Source organism: Palaemon carinicauda, chromosome 21 (genome assembly GCF_036898095.1).
Source record: "Palaemon carinicauda isolate YSFRI2023 chromosome 21, ASM3689809v2, whole genome shotgun sequence".
In the NCBI taxonomy this organism is placed as follows: Eukaryota; Metazoa; Arthropoda; class Malacostraca; order Decapoda; family Palaemonidae; genus Palaemon; species Palaemon carinicauda.
The window spans coordinates 126146558-126169232 of record NC_090745.1 but is presented as its reverse complement, the minus strand read 5'-3'; the positions used below and the strand labels follow the sequence as shown (position 1 = coordinate 126169232).

At 35.6% G+C, this 22675-nt stretch overlaps 1 protein-coding gene across 1 annotated transcript in view; it reads left to right on the top strand.

Annotated features, from left to right (window-relative positions):
- LOC137615125 (mucin-2-like) overlaps window positions 1–22675 on the top strand; it is a 56630-nt gene that overhangs the window by 31453 nt on the left and 2502 nt on the right. The window contains exons 3-4 of the mRNA XM_068344757.1: window positions 3922–5161; window positions 12133–12295. Of these exons, the coding sequence (XP_068200858.1) occupies window positions 3922–5161; window positions 12133–12295 (1403 nt within the window). The remainder of the gene's footprint in view (window positions 1–3921; window positions 5162–12132; window positions 12296–22675) is intronic.

The following is a 22675-nucleotide window of genomic DNA, read 5'->3' as shown; positions in this document are numbered from 1 at the left end:
GGGCTCAGTTGTCCAACTGAGACCCTTTTGATAGGGCGAGTAGAAGCTTACATTTACATTTTCCATTTCTATTGAAGATTAATCCGCTTCGTCAAATACTGATTGTTTTGGAGATTGAGCAGAAGAACGATATATTTGTATATCCTCGAATTACGATACTCGGAAAATCAACGATAAGAGCTCAGAGTAGAAGTTTATATTTACATATTCCATTTCTATTGAATTGATACGCATTGTCAAATACTGATTGCTTTGGTCATTAAGAACAAGAACATTATATTATTATTATTATTATTATTATTATTATTATTATTATTATTATTATTAGCCAAGCTACAACCCTGGTTGGAAAAGCTAAATCCCAAGGGCTCCAACAGGGAAAATTAGCCGAGTGAGGAAAGAAAAAAAGGAAATAAATAAACGATGTAAGAAGTAATGAAAAATTGAAATAAAATATTTTAAAAAACATTAACAACATTAAAACAGGTAATTCATATATAACTATAAAAAGACTTATGTCAGACTATTCAATATAAAAACATTTGCTGCAATTTTGAACTTATGAAGTTCTACTGATTCAATTACCCGATTAGGGAGATCATTCCACAACTTGGTCACAGCTGGAATAAAACTTTTAGAATACTGAGTAGTATTGAGCCTCATGCTGGAGAAGGCCTGGCTATTAGAATTAACTGCCTGCCTATTATGACCAACAGGATGGAACTTTCCAGGAAGATCTAAATGTAAAGAATGGTCAGAATTATGAAAAATCTTATGCAACATGCACAATGCACTAATTGAACGACGGTGCCAAAGATTAATATCTAAATCAGGATTAAGAAATTTAACAGACCGTAAGTTTCTGTCCAACAAATTAAGATGAGAATCTGCAGTTGAAGACCAGACAGGAGAACAATACACAAAACAAGGTAGAATGAAAGAGGTAAAATACTTCTTCAGAATAGATTGATCACCGAAAATCTTAAAAGACTTTCTTTATAAGCTAATATTTTGTGCAATTGAAGAAGACACAGACCTAATGTGTTTCTCAAAAGTAAATTGGCTGTCGAGAATCATACCTAAAATTTCAAAAGAGTCATATCCTCGAATTACGATACTCGGAATATCAAAGATATAAGCTCTTCGTAGAAGTTTATATTTGCATATTCCATTTCTATTAAAGATTAATAATACGCATCGTCAAATACTGATTGTTTTTCAAATTAAGCAGAAGAACGAATGTTTGTATATCCATTTTCCATTTTATATTTTTGATATATCTATTTCCGATGAAGACAGATTTCAAAACTGAGCTAAAAGGCTTGCTAAAAATATTTACATGACAAACCAAAATTATTATTATTATTATTATTATTATTATTATTATTATTATAACTTACTAAGCTACAACCCTAATTGGAAAAGCAGGATTCTATTAGCCCAGGGGCTCCAACAGGGAAAGTAGTCCAGTGTCGAAAGGGAAAAAGGAAAAATAAAATATTCTAAGAAGATTGAGGAAAAATTAAAAGAAGACTGAAGAATTGCAATTGGGAATCGTCGTTAAATAGGTCCTATGATCTAACACTAAGAGCTTCGTTGTTTGTTTAAAGGCTGCTCATGAATGGCAGAGGCAAGAGACAATGACAAAGCATGATAGTTCCCTAGTGTCTGACCTTATATACATATGATCAGCGACTAAGCTCCATCTCCACACAAGCTAGGACCAGAGAGGGCCAGACATTGGCTGCTGATGACTCAGCAGGTAGACCTATACGTTCCCCGAAACCAACTATTATTAGCTCATAAGGGTGGTGAGGTTGCAGGCACTATAAGAAACCATCGAGTGTGAGCGGGACTCAATCCCTAGTTTGGCAGATCACCAAGCAGGGATGTTTCCAATGACTCAATGGATGTTACATGGCCACTTGCTACTAGGACACATATCAAGTTCATGGACTAGTGGCTAAAATGGTAGCCTGTTGGTAACGTCCTTGCCTGGTGATCACCAGAATGGGGTACGAGTCTCGCTACAAATCGTCAGCTCCTTTGGTCGCTGCAACCTCACCATCCTTGTGAGCTAAGAATGAGGGGGGGGGGGGGGTTAGGAGGAGGCTACAGGTCTATCTCCTGAGTCATCAGCAGCCATTGCCTTGTACTCCTTGGTCCTAACTTGGGTGAAGAGGGGGCTGGGTGGCTGATCATTATGTATATATGGTCAGTCTCTAAGGCAGTGTCCTGCTCGATAGAGGATTGTCACTGTCCCTTGCCTCTGCCATTCATGAGAGCCCTTTAAACAAGAACAAGTAGGGAGATATTTATCATGATTACCTTCTGATTGAATAGAATGAGCGGCATAAAAAAAAAAACTATCTTATCAAAAAAAAAAAAAAAAATGAATGAATAAAATGCTGACATATATCGAATAGCGGCTACTAAAAATCCACAGTTATATACGTTGCATATTTAAATTATGCAGAAGCTTTCGAGCCATTTTGTAAAAACTTGAAAGTTTCTGCATTTTTTAGATATAAAATGTATATAACAGGGAAAAAATACCCAAAATTGTATGACATGACTTTGTGTTTTATTAAAGTTAGATAGAGAATAATTATCATGTCCAAGGAACGGGATTTATAGAATCTTGGGAAAAGCATATGAGAAATAAATATTTTTTCATTAGGATATTACTACACAACCACACACACACGCACACACACACACACACACACACATATATATATATATATATATATATATATATAAATATATATATATATATATATATTTATATATATATATATATATATATATATATATATATATATATTTATATATATATAAATGTATATATATATACATATATATATATATATATATATATATATATATATTATATATATATATATATATACATATATACATTGGATTAAATAGCTGTAGCATGAGTTATCTTACACTAAAATGAACAAAGAGATAGGAGAATTGAAATAACTTGAGCCAATCTCTCAAGGGTTTAAGCAATAGTGCTCCAAGAAGCCAGATCAGTCATAAGATCTCGAGGTAAGATAAATAAACAAGACATAAAATGTCAAACAATTATATTATGAACTTAATAACCAACTTATTTTGATATATGTATAAATACCTTTCGGTTTGGATGGGTAGATGGAGTGAAGAAAACCCTCGTTGATAGAAAGATATTATTATTATTATTATTATCATCATAATTACTTGCAAAGCTACAATCCTAGTTGGAAAAGCAAGATGCTATAAGCCCAAGGGCTCCAACAGGGAAAATAGATGTGAAAGAGGCAAGAGAGCGTGCTAGAAATAGGAATGAATGGCAAGCGATTGTGACGCAGTTCCGGTAGGACCTGCTGCTTCCTCCGGTCACCTTGGTGACCGCTGAGGTAGCAGCAGTAGGGGATTCAGCATATGAAGCTTCATTTGTGGTGAATAACGGGGAAGGGTGGGCTGTGGCACCCTAGCAGAACCAGCCAAACTCGGCTGAATCCCTCATCAGGCTAGGAGTAGCGGAGAGAGTAAAGGTCCTCCTTTTGATCCTTTGTTTGATTGGGGGAAGTGCCATGGTAAATAGATAGATCTTTTAAAACGTATTACCCAAGATTCTGCCTGGAGGTGTATTCTGAGGATTCCATTTTCTGTATATAACCAGCAGAAATGTGCGTGCTTAGTATTTCATTATTTGCATTAAAAATTAATGGGATTTCTCTGAATACAAATGACGTTCACCACACGCTCTTCGTGGATCTCCTTATTGTTTCTTTTGTTACATATTTTGACTTGAGGATATTTAGCATGTTATTACAAAAGATTTTGTATCACTAAATTTTTGGAAGCAGCACTGACTTAGCAGGTTTGCATTTGGAACCAGAATGGGAATTGTTTTTTTCTTGCCAGGGATTGTTTCTGACTCTAACTGCAACACCAACTCCAACTCTAACTGCAACACCAACTCCAACTCTAATTGCAACACCAAGTCCAACTCCAACTCAAACACCAACTTCAACTCTAACTGCAACACCAACTCCTGCTGCAACCCCAACACCAATTTCAACTCTAACTGCAGCACCAACTCCAATTATAACTACAACACCAACACCAACTCCAACACCAACTACAACTGTAACTGCAACTGCAACTGCAACTGCAACACCAGCTCCAATTATAACTGCAACACCAATTTCAACTCTAACTGCAACGCCAACTCCAACACTAACTGTAACACCAATTATAACTGCAACACTAACGTCTACTCCGACTGCAACACCAGCTTCAACTCTATCTGCAACACTTACTCCAACTCTAACTCCAACACCAACTCCAATTACAACTGCAACACCAACTTCAACGCTAACTGCAACACCAAATCCAACTCTAATTGCAACACCAAATCCAATTATAACTGCAACACCAACTCTAACTCCAACACCAACTTCAACTCTAACTGCAACACCAAATCCAACTCTAACTGCAACACCAAGTCCAATTATAACTGCAACACCAACTCCTACTCCAACCACAACATCGATTTCAACTCTAACTGCAACACCAACTCCTACTCCAACCCAAACACCAACTTCAACTCTAACTGCAACACCAACTCCAATCATAACTGCAACACCAACTTCAACTATATCTGCAACACTAACTCCAACTCCAACTGCAACACCAACTCAAATTATAACTGCAACGCCTACTTCAACTCTAACTGCAACACTAACTCCAATTATAACTGCAACACCAACCCCTACTCCAACTGCAACACCAACTTCAACTCTATCTGCAACACTAACTCCAACTCAAACTCCAATTATAACTGCAACACCAACTCAAACTCCAATTATAACTGCAACACCAACTTCAACTCTAACTGCAACACCAAATCCAACTCTAATTGCAACACAAACTCCAATTATACCTGCAACATCAACTCCAATTCCAACTACAACACCACCTTCAACTCTAACTGCAACACCAAATCCAAATCTAACTGCAACACCAAGTCCAATTATAACTGAAACACCAACTCCAACTCCAACCACAACATCAATTTCAACTCTAACTGCAACACCAACTCCAACTCTAACTGCAACTTCATTATTTTTCACAGAGCATCCCGATATAGTCCCAAGAATAGGTGACAGCTCTTTTACCAGCCATTTAGATAGTTTGTAAGAACAAGATCCCACGGAACTTATGATGGGTCTAGCAGGAAAGTTTTCTTTGTGAGTTTTGATTACGCCATATAAATATGGTAGCGAGGGACACGTTGTGATGAATTTGGGTATCAACTGTTTATGATTAGAAAGTACACTCTTAATAGTTTTGTTAAATGAAGCATTGTCTCTATCTAATGGACTATTACGTAATTTTATATAGGTCTGTTGATCATTTAGTAACTCATACATTTTGTTATCATAATCAATTTTGTTCATTATGACTAAGGAATTTGATTTGTCTGCTTTGGTTATGTGTAGATCCTTATCTCTCTTAAGTTTTTACGGGCACTGCGGGTAAGTTGCCCTGATCTCCTTGAAGCTGAGTTTGGGAAAATTCATGAAATAGCATCTGTTTTAAAGTACCCATCACATTTCATAAACAAAGCCTGTCAAAAGGCTAAGAAAACTTTTTATGGCTTTGTTAACAACGATGATTTTAATGTGAATAACCTCCTTGTTTTACCTTTTTTCAAACAGTTTGTACCTCTACCTGGAATTTTAAAACCTTTTGGAATTAATGTAATTTTTAGAAACAACACACTCAAGAATATATTGATAAAAAATTCCCCAAAACAGATTAATGGATGTATATACGAAATTCCATGCAATCAGTGTAATAAACGATATATCGGTCAAAGTGGCAAAGCACTAGAAACTCGAATAAAACAGCATAAATATAATGTAAGAACGGGAAACATTGCCAGCAGTCTTTTTCAGCATATGAATGAGTGCAACCACACTATTAATTGGAAAGCTGCTAAAGAACTTATATTTTGTAAAGATTTTGTTAAACGAAATATCATTGAAACAGTTTTAATTAAGAAAAATTTCGAAGATCTGCTTAACACCAGTTCAGGTATGTACAAACTGGATGAATTACTTGTAAACAACATTTTTAAACAACTAACTTTTAAGTAATTTGTAATTTGCTAATTTCTTCTGTCTTACGTCACCACAGAGGTTTCTTTGTATTCTAATTGTATTTTTAAACCACAAGACCGTGAAGAGGTGTAATAATAACACGAAAGCGCTTGTCCAATCTTCGTTTCCTTTTTCCTCCCGGCCTGCTGTCATATATATATATATATATATATATATATATATATATATATATATATATATATATATATATATATATATATATATATATATATGTGTGTGTGTGTGTGTGTGTGGAAGAAAAGCATTACTTCTTGTTATAAGAGACTGAAGAGAGCGTTCATTGTACAAGATTTTAGAGCAAATGAGGTTCAGTCAGAAAATAAAATTCTATCCAGTATGAAAAGACTCATTATCATGAAGAGCTGATGCAAAAAAAAAAAATATACGAGAAACTGATATGAATGTCGTAAGAAAGTAAAGGACTAATGTAAATTAAAGAATATTAATGTTGCTATGGAGGATGTAAAATGGGAAGAAAGTAAAAGTACCAGCTGATGGGATAACATATCATATGCTATGGCTTGTTGGTGATAATATGATTTGAATGGCTAACCATAGTGAGTAAGGTATGAGTGAATGAAGGGAAGGTTTCCCAGGAATCGCTATGGCATAATTACAAAATGATATATAGGGCAAGGTAAAAAAAAACATCTGACTGATACGTTACTTAATATATCTAAAAAAAAACCAGTTTGTTAAGAAATAGCTATATGAGAAGCTTTACTGTTCAAAATTTATTGTATGAAAAATCTGATTATCAAAACATCACTTGTGTTAGTAGGTTTGTTTGCTACGAATCAGTTGCGTGAGAAATTTGATTGCTACCAATCAATTGTGTGAAAAGTTTGATGGCTAAGAATCAGCTGTGAGAAGTTTGATTGGTAGCAATCAACTGTTTGAGAAGTTTGATTGCTAGCAGTTAACTGTGTGAGAAGTTTGATTGCAACTGTGTGAGAAGTTTGATTGCTAGTAATCAATTGTGTTTGAAGTTTGATTGTAAAACTCAGGTGTGTGAGAAGTTTGATGGCTAAGAATCAGTTGTGAGAAGTTTGATTGTTAAGAATCAATTGTGCGTGAAAATGGGTTAAAAGACTCAGCTATGTGAGAAATTTAATTTTTAAGAATCAGAAGCACAATTGACTGTTAAGCATAACTTCTGTGAAAAGTGTGATTTTGAGGAATCAGATGAGAGAAACTTGATTATTAAGAATCATTTATAAGAGAAATTTGATTGTTAGGATTCAGTTGTGTGAATAGTTTCACGGTTAAGAATCAGCTGTGTGCGAAGCTGGTGAGTAAGGAGAAAAATATTAATATGCTAGGAATGTGGTGGCCGATGTGGTAACGTCCCTGACTGGTGAACCCAGAATGGGTTCGAGTCCCGCTCAAACTCATTAGTTTCTTTGGTCGCTGCTTCCTCACCATCCTTGTGAGCTATGGATGGGGGGGGGGGGAGCCTATAGGTCTATCTGCTGAGTCATCAGCAGTCATTGCCTGGCACTCCTTGGTCCTAGCTTGGGTGGAGAGGGCGCCTGGGCGCTGATCATATGTATATATGGTCAGTCTCCAAGGCATTGTCCTGCTCGAATGTTGTAATGTCACTGTCCCTTGCCTCTGCCATTCAGCGGCCTTTAAACCTTGAACCTTAAACTGTATATAGAAAAAAAATACATACTGTGTAGGGTACAGATGTTGCATTTATTAGGATTTTCAAAAATTCCTACAATAATTGCATTGGTGGGTGATAGTGAAGAAAAAGTTTGGAAATAATAAGAATTTCCGTTTATTTGGAATGACAAAAGTTGAAAACACCTGAAGATGTACGTCTATGAGTGCAAATGAATACCGGAAAATTCATTAGTGATTGGTTTATATTATACGATCGGTAGAAGACCAGTGATCTAATCTTATTTCATGTTGGTGTAAACATAACGAATGGTGGCATTGATTTGATTATAGAATATGGCTGACAATTTATTTTATGTAACAGAAGGATTAAAAGAGTAAGAGATAAGTTGTGCTTCGATAGTGGAAACGAGATTGAAAGTAATTTGATCATACGAACAAAGTGAGAAACAATAGGCCGTTGAAGTTCATAAAATGAGGTGATGAATTACGCATTGCTTGTATAAGGGTAGTCGTGTAGCCTGCGGCTTTGGAGCCGCCTTGCGGAAGTTGTTTGCACAAAGGGTTTCATCCTTGATTTAGCTATTAATAGGCGTACACATTACTTCTTTTTATATTGAATAAATCTTGCGTAAGTTATTTGCACAAAGGTTTCATCCTTGATTCAGCTATTACAAGATGTACCCATTATTTCTTTTTATATTGAATAAATCTTGCAAAAATTATTTGCACAAAAGTTTCATCTTTGATTCAGCTGGGCGTACCCATTATCTATTTCTATATTTAATAAATCTGTGACTGATATCTTTAAATGGAAACTACACTGCACGGGATAATAACACTAATAGTAGTTCATAAGTTATTATATTCCATTTTACTTTACCGAAAGAAACAATATGAAAGATGTTTGGAATATAAATCTAATAGGAAATTAGAATTCAGATTGAAGCTTGATCTTAATTGCACTTTTGAGATAAACAAAAGTTTTCTGTTAATCGTTATGTAACAAATTGAAGATCTCAAAGACATTATAAACATATCCTTCGTATACACGTACCAACATAACCATTAAATACATATTTATTATAATATGTGGAGTTGAAAAGTTAAAAAGAAAGTTTTTTTTTTTTTTTAGATAATAGTTCTTGTGTTTAACAAATGTATCACATTTTATATTTATTCGTAACAGTATCGTTATAATACCATTCTTTGTTGCCAACTCGTCATATATTTTTTCAAATATATATATATATATATATATATATATATATATATATATATACATACATGTATATATATATATATATGTATATGTATATATATGTATATATATATATATATATATATATATATATATATATATATATATAATATTCAAATATATATATATATATATATATATAATGTATATATATATATTTGAATATATATATATTTACATACTTATATATAAATAAATAAATATATATATATATATATATATATATATATATATATATACATACATATATTTCTTAATGGAATCCTTGCTTTTTATCTAAATCTAATACACCTGTACATTTGCGAAAAAGAGCACGGACAAAATATCATTTCTCGAAATGTAATCCGCGAATCATCATCATCATTATTATTATTGTTGTTGTTGTTGTTGTTGTTGTTGTATTACTAATAGCTAAGCTGAGCTCTAAACCTAAGGGCTCCAACAGGGAAAAATAGCCCAGTAAGGAAAAGAAATAAGGAAACAAACTACAAGAGAAGTAATGAACAATTAAAGTAATATATTTCAAGAACTGTAACAATATCAAAATGTATCCTTCATAAAAATAACATATTTAAAGAACATTATTATTATTATTATTATTATTATTATTATTATTATTATTATTACTATTACTTGCTAAGCTACAACCCTAGTTGGAAAAGCAGGAAACTATAATCCCAGGGGCTTAACAGGGAAAATAGCCCAGTGATGAAAGGAAACAATTAACAAAATTAAAATAGATATTTCCTATATAGACCATGGTATAGTGGCTATGGCACTACCCAAGACTAGAGAACAATGGTTTGATTTTGGAGTGTCTTTCTCCTAGAAGAGCTGCTTAACATAGCTAAAGAGTCTCTTCTACCCTTACCAAGAGGAAAGTAACTCCGATACAATTACAGTCCAGTAGGTAACCCCTTGGGCGAAGAATTGTTTGGTAATCTCGGTGTTGTCAGGTGTAAGAGGACAGAGGAGAATCTGTAAAGAATAGGCCAGACTATTCGGTGTATGTTTAGGCAATGGGAAAGTGAACCGTAACCAGAAAGAATGATCTAATGTAGTACTGTCTGGCCAGTCAAAGGACCACATAACTATCTAGCGGTAATATCTCAATGGGTGGCTGGTACCCTGGCCAACCTAATACCTACAATATAGATCCTTCATAAAAGAACTCTAAAAAGAGACTTGCGTCAAGCAGTAATAGGTTTGATGACGTTAACTCGTAACCTTGATGGCAATACATTGAGACTCGCTGTGCTGAGGACAATAATTGGGTGGAGGAACGTTAATGAACATTGCCTGGATGCAGCCGTAAACATGAGGAGCAGCTCTCGCTTCCTTATTTGCCTCAGATCTCCAACAATGAGGCCACGAGGAAATATGAAGCAATCTACTCTCATTTATTATTGCGGAAAGCTAATGTGGAGAGCAGTGAAATTCGTAAGGATTTCATGATAAGTTATTATGTAAGTAACAGAGTAAATTTCTATGTTCAATGGTATCTATTTATCTATATCATTACGTGACTCTTCTAGGAGAAGGACACTCAAAAATCAAACCATTGTTCTCTAGTCTTTAGTAGTGCCATAGCCTCTGTATCATAGTCGTCCACTGTCTCGGGTTAGAGTTCTCTTGCTTGAGGGTACACTCGGGCACACTATTCTATCTTGTTTCTCTTCCTCTTGTTATTTTGGAGTTTTTAACCTTTTGTTATTTTCAATTATTATAGTTAATATATGAAAGATTTATTTTAATGTTATTATTGTTCTTAAACTTTCCTTCTAGTTTTTCCTTATTTCGTTTCCTCACTGGGCTATTTTCCTTGTTGGAGCCCTTGGGCTTATAGCATCCTGCTTTCCCAACTAGGGTTGAAGCTTAACAAATAATAATAATAATAATAATAGTAATAATAATAACACATAAATTTCAGCGTTAAATTATATAAAAGACATTTTTCTAAAAACACTACATCTAGTTTAGTTTTTTCGTATTTTCTTTGAGTCGTCTTCCACTTCCTTATCTCGATCCAGGCTTCTGTACTATATCTGTCTGTTATCACGTCTACTAGTGGGGTCCCTCTTGGAAATCTCACTACAATTTCTTATTCGTGTGAGATTCCCAAGAGGGACTCCACTAGTAAACGTGATAACAGGCAGATATAGTAGAGAAGCCTGGATTGAGATAAGGAAATGGGAGACGACTCAAAGAAAATACGAAAAATCTAAACTAGATGTGGTGTTTTTAGAAAAATGTCATTTATAATGATAATAATACTAACAGAGAGTAATTTTTATGTTCAATGTCGCAGATCTATCTATATACGGAGTGTACAGTATACATCACATGACAATGGGCATTGTGGTTAGAAGATTTCGGCAAAATTAACCACTTCATGTACTTATATATGAAGATCATCAGTTATGACACAGCACCCCTCAACAAGCAATGATTTATAAACTTATCTTGCATGTACAGTTGGGCACAGGAATTTATGACATACCTTGTTCTGAGGAATTGCACCATGACACACCCTTAAAGTGGAATCACACTCATCATTTTAGGCTCGAGGTTGACCCCAACCTACAGCCGATTATAGCGAGCGAACGTGTTGTAGCGTCACACTACAATCTCGCGGTTCGAGGAGCAAATAGGAAAAAGTTGAACGAAACCGATCAGCTGATATCATCATGGTGCCTAGAAATTTTCTAACAGATGCAGTAATATGTATTATCGGTATATTACTTCAAAAGTTCAAAACTCGCAGCAAATGTTTTATTGTTGAGCAGGCTTGCATAAGTCCTTTTAGAGTATATAAATTAAAAATGTGTTGTTGATGTTTTTAAAGTAATTTATTTTAATTTTCATTACTTCTTATATCGTCTATTTATTTCCTTATTTCCTTCCCTCGGTGGGCTATATTTCCCTGTTGGAGCCCTTGGGCTTGTAGCATCTTGCTTTTCCAACTAGGGTTGAAGCTTAGCTAGTAATAATAATAGTAATAATTGAAGAATCCTGCAACTACCACAGGATAAACAACTCAGATTTTTTTCATTTCTTGAGGCTTGTTGGACCCAAGATTGCCAAGCAAGAGCATGTCCTACTTACAGCCGCCATCCTGTGTGTTTACATCTGACGTCATGCTTGCTGCTTCCCGTCCAGTTGGGAAGCCAACATCTCTAGCAACAACCTCTCATGGCGGCTACGCAAGGGAACTCGCTGCGGAGTAAGGGTGTGAGAGGGTGCATTTCCTCAGAGTAAGGTGTGCAGGAATTCCTACGTCTAACTGTACTTATAGGGTTTTCCAACCTTACCTCAAAAGAAATCAGTGTTTCTAAGGTTGACCCTATAAGTCTACCTGCTGAGTCATCAGCAGCCATTGCCTGGCCCTCCCTAGTCCCAACGCTGACAGTGAGAGGGCTTGGGCGCTGATCATATGTATATATGGTCAGTCTCTAGAACATTGTCCTGGTAGTCAGGGCAATGTCACTGTCCCTTGCCTCTGCCATTAATGTGTGGGGCTTTTTAACCTTTAAAAGAATTTTATTTGTATACAACCTAAGAGCCCATTCACCAGCTGTCAGTCGATCACAGGAGTCCGAATGTCAGGATGCAGGAAAAAAAAAAAAGTCCAAATCAATCAATCAATACGAATCCGAGAAACTTCCTTCAAACAGAAAAGGTCAATACGATTTGTGGTTGACTGAGAATACAAACAAGGTATATTGGGGAGAAAGGACATTAATTTACCATAAGTTGCGGATGACTTCGATAGTTTAATAAATAAATGGGTTATAAACGAAGTAGTATTCTATTGAACAGGTTTTTCCTCTTGAATGTGAAAATATTTCAAATTTTTGCGGTAATACGCCTGTAATCCAGGTTTTAAAATACGGAGAGAGAGAGAGAGAGAGAGAGAGAGAGAGAGAGAGAGGAGAGAGAGAGAGAGAGAGAGAGAGAGAGAGAGAGAGAGAGAGAGAGAGAACTAATAAAGGCCCCTGCATTCTTCCCTTGCTGGTTTCTTAAAATAATTGAATGGTGACGTATTACGTGTCTTTATGCACATTCAAAATAAAATCTAAAACGCAGACTCCACCACCGCAGCTTATTTCAGAAACTAGCTTGTCGTAGGCGTACTTGAAGTCAAGTGTGACAACCATGTGTGAACTTGGGGATAATGTTAGGGTTAATTCAGTCGGCCATTTGCTCGACTTTGGCCTTGACCTTTAACCTAAGACTTTCAAAATTGAATTCCCTCCACGTCTCAACATAACAATTAATCCCTGAAAGTTTCACTACTCTATGAGTAAAATTGTGGCCAGGAAGTTGTTCACAAATAAACAAATAGACACAAATGGGGCGAAAACATGACCTCCTCCGAACTTCGTTGGGGGAGGTAATAAAGGTAGTATCCTAGGAGTGGCTGAAGTTTACCAGTTGCGTTTACTTTTAGATTATTTTTCATATTCTGTTTATCCGTTGCTTCTTTATTTTCTTTCTACATGGGTATTGTTTCTCTGTTGGAGCCCTTTGGCGTGTAGCATTCTGCTTTTCCAACTAGGGTTGTAGCTTGGCTAATAATAATAATAATAATAATAATAATAATAATAATAATAATAATAATAATAATAATAATAATAATAGTAATAATAATAGTAAGGAAAGTGATGGATTTCTACGACTGCTGGATGTAACCACCAGTCGCTACAGATTGTAAAAAAAATTATGTTAATGGAAAGTCTAAATAACCTATCTTAATAACATATTTCTGGTTCTGAAATTTCCCATTGATAAGTTAAACTTTGATTTTAACTCTGACTACAATTCATACTTAACATTTTGGAGACTGCAATCTTCAGCCAAGGCTGAAATATTCAATTTTGACTAAAACGAGTAGATATTAGAAACACCTTAAAAGTGTTGAGGCCTGTGATTTTAGCCTTCTGAAAGTGTTATAAACATTGTACAGCCTGTCGTAGGATCGTAGGAAAGAACTATCAGTGATTTAAGCCTTCTGGAAGCGTTATAAAAGTTGTAAAGGCTGTGGACTTTTTACGAAGACTAAAACCGATACGAAACATGACTATTTCAAGGGTCCCATCTCCAGAAAAAATTACATTTTATTTTCCACGCAATCTAATCTCTTGATGCTAGTCTCCAGATCTCGAGGTCTACCTTTGGTAAGCAATTCATTGAAATTTACATATAACCTTTATTGTACTCTTGCTAACGAAAACAAGGCAACGAACTTACCTTCGTATTGAGAGACTTCTCTCAATTTTGATAAAATTTTTGAGCTGGTATCCATATTCCTTCTTTTGGAAGACTGTTTATGTAGACAACTGCGGAAGAAAGAATAAGATAAGAATAAATTCCAAGCTATATAAAAGAGAGAGAGAGAGAGAGAGAGAGAGAGAGGAGAGAGAGAGAGAGAGAGAGAGAGAATCATTAATATTTTTGGGCTGGTATCAATATTCCTTATTTTGAAAGACTACTTATGTAGAAACTTACGAAAGAAAGAATAAGAATGAAATCCAGGCTATATATATATATATATATATATACAGCGAGAGAGAGAGAGAGAGAGGAGAGAGAGAGAGAGAGAGAGATTAAAATCATTTCCTACTCCCTGCACGTCTATTATGAAAAATCAACCAATGACAGATGAAACTGCCATCCCCAAAATAATAAAGAATGAAAAGGTTAATAAAACCTAACAAGGTTGGCAAAAACAAAACCAAAATAAAATCTCGCATTCAAGATCTTCAAGAGGTTCTCACGCCAACAATAAAATCGACAGATTGAAAATCCTGGAAGGTGCTGTGGTCTCCCCGGATAACAAAACCAGAAGGGAATAAGATGTGACAGCAAGGATAAAGAAAACACTAGATAATGAGGGATTATTGAAGAAAGAGAGAAATAGAGAGAGGGAAGAGACAAGGGCAGACAGACAAGGAAGGAAGGATCAGGGGAAGAGAGGAAAAGAATGAGGGAGGTTAGGAGCTGGGGTTATTATTATTATTATTATTTTTGTTGTTGTTATTATAATTATCATTATTTGCTAAGGTACAACCCTAGTTGGAAAAGCAGGATGTTATAAGTCCAGGGGCTCCAACAGGGAAAATAGCTCAGTGAGGAAAGGAAACCGAGAAAAATAAAATATTTTTAAGAAAAGCAACATTGAAATAAATATCTCCTATTATAAAACATAAAAACTTTAACAAAACAAGAGGAAGAGAAATAATATAGAATAGCGTGTACCCTTAAGAGAGAGAACTCTAACCCAAGACAGTTGAAGACCATGGTACAGAGGCTATGGCACCACCCAAGATTAGAAAACAAGAGGAAAGTGGCCACTGAATAAATACACTGTAGTAAGAAGAATTGTTTGGTAATCTCAGTGTTGTCAGGTGTATGAGGACAGAGGAGAATGTATAAAGAATAGGCCAGACTATTCGGTGTGTGTGTGTGTGTGTGTGTGGGTGTGTGTATGTGTAGGGAAAGGGAAAATGAACCGTAACCAGAAAGAAGGATCCAAAGTAATACTGTCTGGCTAGTCATAAGACCCTCTAACTCTCTAGCGGTAGTATTTCAACGGGTGGCTGGTGCCCTGGCCAACCTACTACCCAATATAGAAAGGGATGGAGAACAAGATGGAATAATAAGAGTGGGGAAGTAATAGGGAAGCGAGGGATGGAGAGCAAGAGGGAAATAGAGGAGTGAGGAAGGAGCAGAGAGGGAAAGGAGGGATGGAGAAGAGGGGAGGAGAGAGGAGGGAGAGATGGAAAAGAGGGGAGGTGAGAGGAGGGAGAGATGGAGAAGAGGGGAGAAGAGGGGAGAGAGAGATGGAGAAGAGGGGAGAGAGAGATGGAGAAGAGGGGAGGAGAGAGGAGGGAGAGATGGAGAAGAGGGGAGAGAGAGAGATGGAGAAGAGGGGAGGTGAGAGGAGGGAGAGATGGAGAAGAGGGGAGAGAGAGAGATGGAGAAGAGGGGGAGAGAGAGAGATGGAGAAGAGGGGAGGTGAGAGGAGGGAGAGATGGAGAAGAGGGGAGAGAGAGATGAGAAGAGGGGAGGTGAGAGGAGGGAGAGATGGAGAAGAGGGGAGAGAGAGATGGAGAAGAGGGGAGGAGAGAGGAGGGAGAGATGGAGGAGAGAGGAGGGAGAGATGGAGAAGAGGGTAGGATAGAGGAGGGAGCGATGGAGAAGAGGGGAGGAGAGAGGAAAGAGAGATGGAGAAGAGGGGAGGAGAGAGGAGGGAGAGATGGAGAAGAGAGGAGGGAGAGAGGAAAGAGAGATTGAGAAGAGGGGTGGAGAGAGGAGGGAGAGATGGAGACGAGGGCAGGTGAGAGGAGGGAGAGATGGAGAAGAGGAGAGGAGAGAGGAAGGAGAGATGGAGACGAGGGGAGGAGAGAGGAAGGAGAGATGGCGAAGTGAGGAAGAAAGAGATTGTAAACATTGAGGGAAAGTAGTTGGAAACATTTCTGTTTAACTTTAAGAGTCGAAAACCGAGAGAGAGAGAGAGTAATCTGAACTTCTCTCAATAATGATAAATGAAGCCTTTTCCCTCCAAACGTTTGCCAGTCTTCGTCAAACAGAAAAGCTTTAAAATGAAAGGATCTGTTAACTCGGGAACACCATTCTACCTTAAATCTCTTCCTCTTCTTTCTTTTTTAAGTTTTAATAGTTTATATATATATATATATATATATATATATATATATATATATATATATATATATATCTTTTAATGCTGCTACAGTTTTAAAATATCTTATATTAAATGATAATTTCTTCTCTTGTACTTGTTTATATCATTGTTTCCTTTCGTCACTGGGTTATTTTGTGCTGTTGAAGCAGTTGGACTTATAGCATACTGCTTTTCAAAGTAGGGTTGTAGCTTGGATGATAATAATAATAATAATAATAATAATAATAATAATAATAACAATAATACATAAATAAATAAAAAAAGAATTGTTATTGGTTTAAAAACCCCGGAAGAAGAACAATGAAAAATTCTTTGTCGAACCGATAAATTATTTTTCGTTTATGAGAGACCAGTGAAAATCCTTTGAGATTATACACTTGTTTTCCCCTGACACTTCTTCAATAATTGACTCATCTGAAAGAATGATTGCTTGCAATTCCCTCGTCAGATTTATTGATACAGTAAAACACTTTGCCCAATTCTCATAAAAATAAACAACACTTTTATGGTTATATGACAAACATCCCCTTATTCATCACATGTTTGAAAAAGGCAGATGTTTTTGGAGTTAATGTAAGTATCCGATATATTAATGAGGAAATGATAAAAAAATAAATGATTAAACATAAGCGTAGACAATAATGTGTTTTTGAGATTCTTTCTTTTGATAAACGCCGAGTAATAATAAATGCTTTGCACATAATATGTGAGAATTCCAAAACGTAGAATTTAATGCTGGCTTGCAATAACAAAATTAATCATTTTTAAAAAACACATTTACAATATTGCAATGTTGAAATGTAATATTTATCATAATATCAATGTTAGAGAAAAGAAAAAAAACTTTTAATTTAAAAAAAACCCCACGTAAATGCATATAAAATATTCATGCATTTGTTTTTTAATATAAGAATTACATTTTGAGAGCAGATATAAAACTATTCTAATCCCCCAAGAAATCAAGCGATATTTCTATGCAAATAAAAGCGAAGCGAAATTTTTGCCTGAATATCTGCATGACTTTCTACTCCCACTGAAAGCTTTTCTAGTAACTTTTGTCTATTTACATCCAGCGTCATTTCCCTGAGGTCTATTTTTGCCTTTTAATGACGTTTGAAAGATCATTTTAACACGCACACACACATACACATACGCATACACACACACACACACAATATATATATATATATATATATGTATATATATACATACATACATATATATATATATATATATATGTATATATATACACACACACATATATATATGTGTATATATATATATATATATATATACACATATATATATAATATAGGTAAAGGTGTCTGGTTACAGTTCCAGTGTCATCAGAGATACTCATCAGAACGTCAGCCGGGCAAGCCCAAACACAGCAGTGGCTTCGCCAGTAAACAGCTTAAAACTGACGGTCCCGGGCTGGGATCGATCTGCTGCCATGCGAATGCTAAGCGAACGTGTTACCACTGTTTTAAAGCATCTATCCAGTTGGTTCATTTAGATTAAGATGGTTATTGTTAAAGGGGGCCCTACCCTAAGAGTGATAATGTGTAAAATGGATATAATAAGCATGATGTGTACAGTTGGAAACAGAAGATCCTGCAACACCTCACTACGAAGAATGATTGATTGATTGATTGATTTGAGGTTTTCTGGCATCCAGATATCTAAGGTCATTGACGCCGAAAAAAGTGTATCCTGTCGCCCCCTTACTTTACGGCGAGTAACCAAACATATAGTGTAAGAAGAGATGGTAAAGTTGGTGGGCGGAAGTAAACGTAGGAACTCACCACGCAGTAAGGGTGTGGCTGGGTGTACTTCATCTGAGGGAGGTAGACCAGGATTAAGTGTGTCCAACTGTACCTCTATACTCTGACAAACCATTTTATTTAATCTGTTCGAGTGGGTTGATTTATTCTATTGTTTCAACTTGACTTAAATTTTACTTAAATATATCCATTAATGAGGATTTATGATCCTGAATCAAGATGATTACAGCAACAATAATAACAAATGAAGCCATTTCTAGTCTACTGCAGAACAATGCCCTCAGACATGTCCTTATTCGTGTCTGGGATTTGGTCAGTTATTATTACCACGTTGGCCAACTGGAAATTCACTGTTAAAAAAAACCAGTAATTTTAATCGGAAATTATCCGTAAAAATCTACTATTCTCAGCCGTATTTCAGTAAAATACATGCGACCGTAATTTTACCCTACTTTGCTATTATCTTTTTATGGGTTGGTGACCGTAACATCACTCCTTTATGTCAATATATTCGTTTTTAAAACGGTAAATGTCTTGCAATCTTTATTACAGGATTTTTACCGTTTTTTTTTTTTTTTTTTTTGGGCAGCAAATTTTTAACAGTATTGGTAATGGTGGGAGAGTTTGTTTGGTCGCTCACAGCAAACCAATCTAGTATGGGGGACCCCAACTACTATGAGATTCAGGGCCTCTGTAACACGGTTTTTTGGACTTTGCTCCTTATCAAAGCAACGGATGTAGCTGAAAGTTGACATATGTATATTTTACAACCACACACAAATTTTGTCAGCATTATCAATAACCTAAACCCGATAGTTTTAATTTTTATAGAGTAAAAATGACCTAGCTGACGCCATGGCCAATGATAACGAGCCAAGAGTCGAAAACATTAATTACGTAAGCAATGTAAACACCTTTTGACAAAATTTTGCCCCGCCCATCCACCAGACACCCATTCACCTTCTTCCATCGGCTCTGAAACCCATAACAGTCAAGAATGGCTAACAGGATTTGGAATTGCCCCCGTGGTTGCAAAACTGCATTTGTCTTACGACTTGCAACTTTATACAGTCAAGAGAAAGCCCGTGGCCATATTTACTATAGCCTGAATAGGTAATTATTCAGTTTCTAGTTTAAATCCAATGTTTATGGTCTGATTTGTATTTAGCGTAACATGATTATAATACTTGTAATGTCATTCAGGCTTTTGAACATTTCCATTAACTATTCACTATGCCACCAAGAGAGAGAGAAAGAGAAAAATTGTATGTAAACAGTCTTTAACTATTTTTGTTATAATAAGATTTTTGTGCTAAAATCTCCATCAGACCAACGGATCATCCGATATATTTTTTTCTTCTTCTTCTTAGGTCGTACGACCGTGTTGGCTATGTTTTAGGCATGACTGCATTTTGTAAATAAATCATGAATAGTTTTAGGAGTTTTATTTTTACATCTAATGGGAATTTATAGAAGTAAAATGAACATAATTCCTTTATCCTTTAAAATAATTACTACATGTAACCAAACAAATAGTAGTAAACATAATGCAATGAAGGAATGATACCATTCTTTATCTTTAGCTTCAACATCGGCAATAACATACCCAGTTGCCATAATTTGTCAGCTTAATGAAATAACCTATCATCTAATGCTAATCTTAATTTCTGAGGAGGCCATGGCTTATTGCACAGTGAAAAAACATGGACAAAGACTTTATGAATGGCGGAACGATACATAAATGTGGGTGGGGTATCTGTGTTAGCCTAGTAATACTACTGTAGCAGTAGTGCCGCAACAGTAGTATACATGAATTAAACGTTTAGGCCAACGGCTGGGATCCTTGAGGATCATTTAGCACTTCTTTCAACTACACGAGAATTGAGTTTTTATAGCCAGAATTCAAATTTTATAATCCAACAATGCCCATGATAGCCTTCTGTGTTATCCTGAATTATAACGTGGCCAAAGTGGGTGGAGCCTCATGAAGTCATCATTCTGACTATAATTATTGGTGAAGGTTTTAAGCCAAAATACGGTACCGGCTTTTTTTTTCAGTAAATAGGTAGGTAGATAGACCAATAAATAAAAATTGCTTGACATTGGATATAGCATTTATCAAATCAAGCTTGACTACTACGTTTTTGAAAATTACCAACTATTCCCTACACCTTGGTCAATCTGATTGTGACCTAATAAGTAGACTGTAATTTCTTAGGAAACTTATTTTGGGAGGTAGACTAATAATCGAAGTGTTTTTTGTATTTATTAACATATTTTGTTGGTTTGTTCATTATGACAATTATCAGTGGAGAGGTTCAGAGTTCATAAAGGTGTACTGCTGTGCTTTTATTTAAACTTTTGTGTCATTGTTGCCAGAGTATAGCCTTCGTTACGTATAGCCAATCATCGATCGAGAAAGAGGGAAGAAATGCCGTCATAGGTTACGTAACGAGTGCCTTCGAAACCTATTCTCTGAGTAAGTTGGCCCGTCTTCAAAAAACGTCAGTTTTACATTATAAGTACCAAATTTATTCAACCTACGTAATGCAGAATATAGTCAAAATTTATGTTTAGATATAATTTGCATTTCTGAATAAGCGATATATTTATGAAATTCATAGATAAAAAATTATTGCGAAAAAACCGTGTTACAGAGGCCCTGAATCTCATAGTAGTACAGCTTTGCACTGATTTTTAGGGATTAAATGTTTTAGTGATATTCTTGTCTCTATTCGACTGCAATTCAATGCAATTTCAGGTCTAGGATAGCTTTGCGATAAAACAGTAAGGGAATTGGGTGTAAGAATAATTGCATGTGTAAAATATGAGAGAGAGAGAGAGAGGAAGAGAGAGAGAGAGAGGAGAGGAGAGAGAGAGAGAGAGAGATGACTAAAAACCCCTTCAAATAGTAAGAGAAAAAAAAATCAGACTATAGAAAGGTTCAGAGAGAGAGAGGAGAGAGAGGATAGAGAGAGAGAGAGAGAGAGAGAGAGGAGAGGAGAGAGAGAGAGAGAGAGAGAGAGAGGGAGAGAGAGAGAAAAAAATAACAAACATAAGATTCAAAACACCTTCTAATAGGAAAATCATCATTGACGTCTATCAGTTAAATAATAAAAAATCAAATACTATTGTGAGGATTGCATACAGTATGTGGAAGATATGATGCCGTGCCGCTAAACTCCCGAAGCAACGGAAGTTTTCCATAAAATTCTGTCGCTTTTTGAGTGTGGAAAATTTGTCTGCTCATTTTGGGCAAAAAGCGGACCACTCTTTTGTCTTGCACCTTTCATGAACTTTTTGCAGAGGAAAGTTTGCGTCGGCTTTTTGGATGGAAACTATGCACCATATCACGTTGATTCTTTCCTAAATCTTTTGCTACGAGAAATTAAGTTTTGACTTCAAGCTGGAAATTCATTCATTCTTTCTTGTAGAATATTTAGTCTTTTTTTTTTTCTCGAAAACTACACTTAAAAATTTGCATTAAAAACGGTAAATGCCTGGCAACATTTATTACAGGATTTTTACCGTTTTAAAAAACGGATATATTGACGTAAAGGAGTCATATTACGGTCACCAACCCGTAAAAGATAAAAACAAAGTAAGGTAAAATTACGGTCGCCTGTATTTTATTGAAATACGGCTGAGAACAGGTATATTTTTTTTCCAGAGAATTTCCGATTCAAATTACGGTTTTTTTTTAAGTGCTCCTTAATTATGCAACGTGTTCACAAACTTATCGTCTTACTTTTTTTTTTTACCAGGACAATCTGATAATACTTACCATTTCCAGTCATCTCTAAACACCAGATAACTCCTAATCAATCAATCAATCATTCAATCATCTCTAAACGTTTCTTTATATACAATACAAGCGGTTATTCATCTTAATATCTTGAATTGTTCCCCATTTGTATCTAATATCCCCCACTTCACCTAAACAAGAGAACCAGAATAATACCTAAATATTTCCTTCTTGGACTTTCACATCTTTATACACATTTTCTTGCCTCACTCACTCTGTTGATTAATGACTTCATTAAACCTGTCATTATCCACATATATATCCCCCTTTTACAGTTCTTACAATATTTCATTTTAATTGTTTATTACT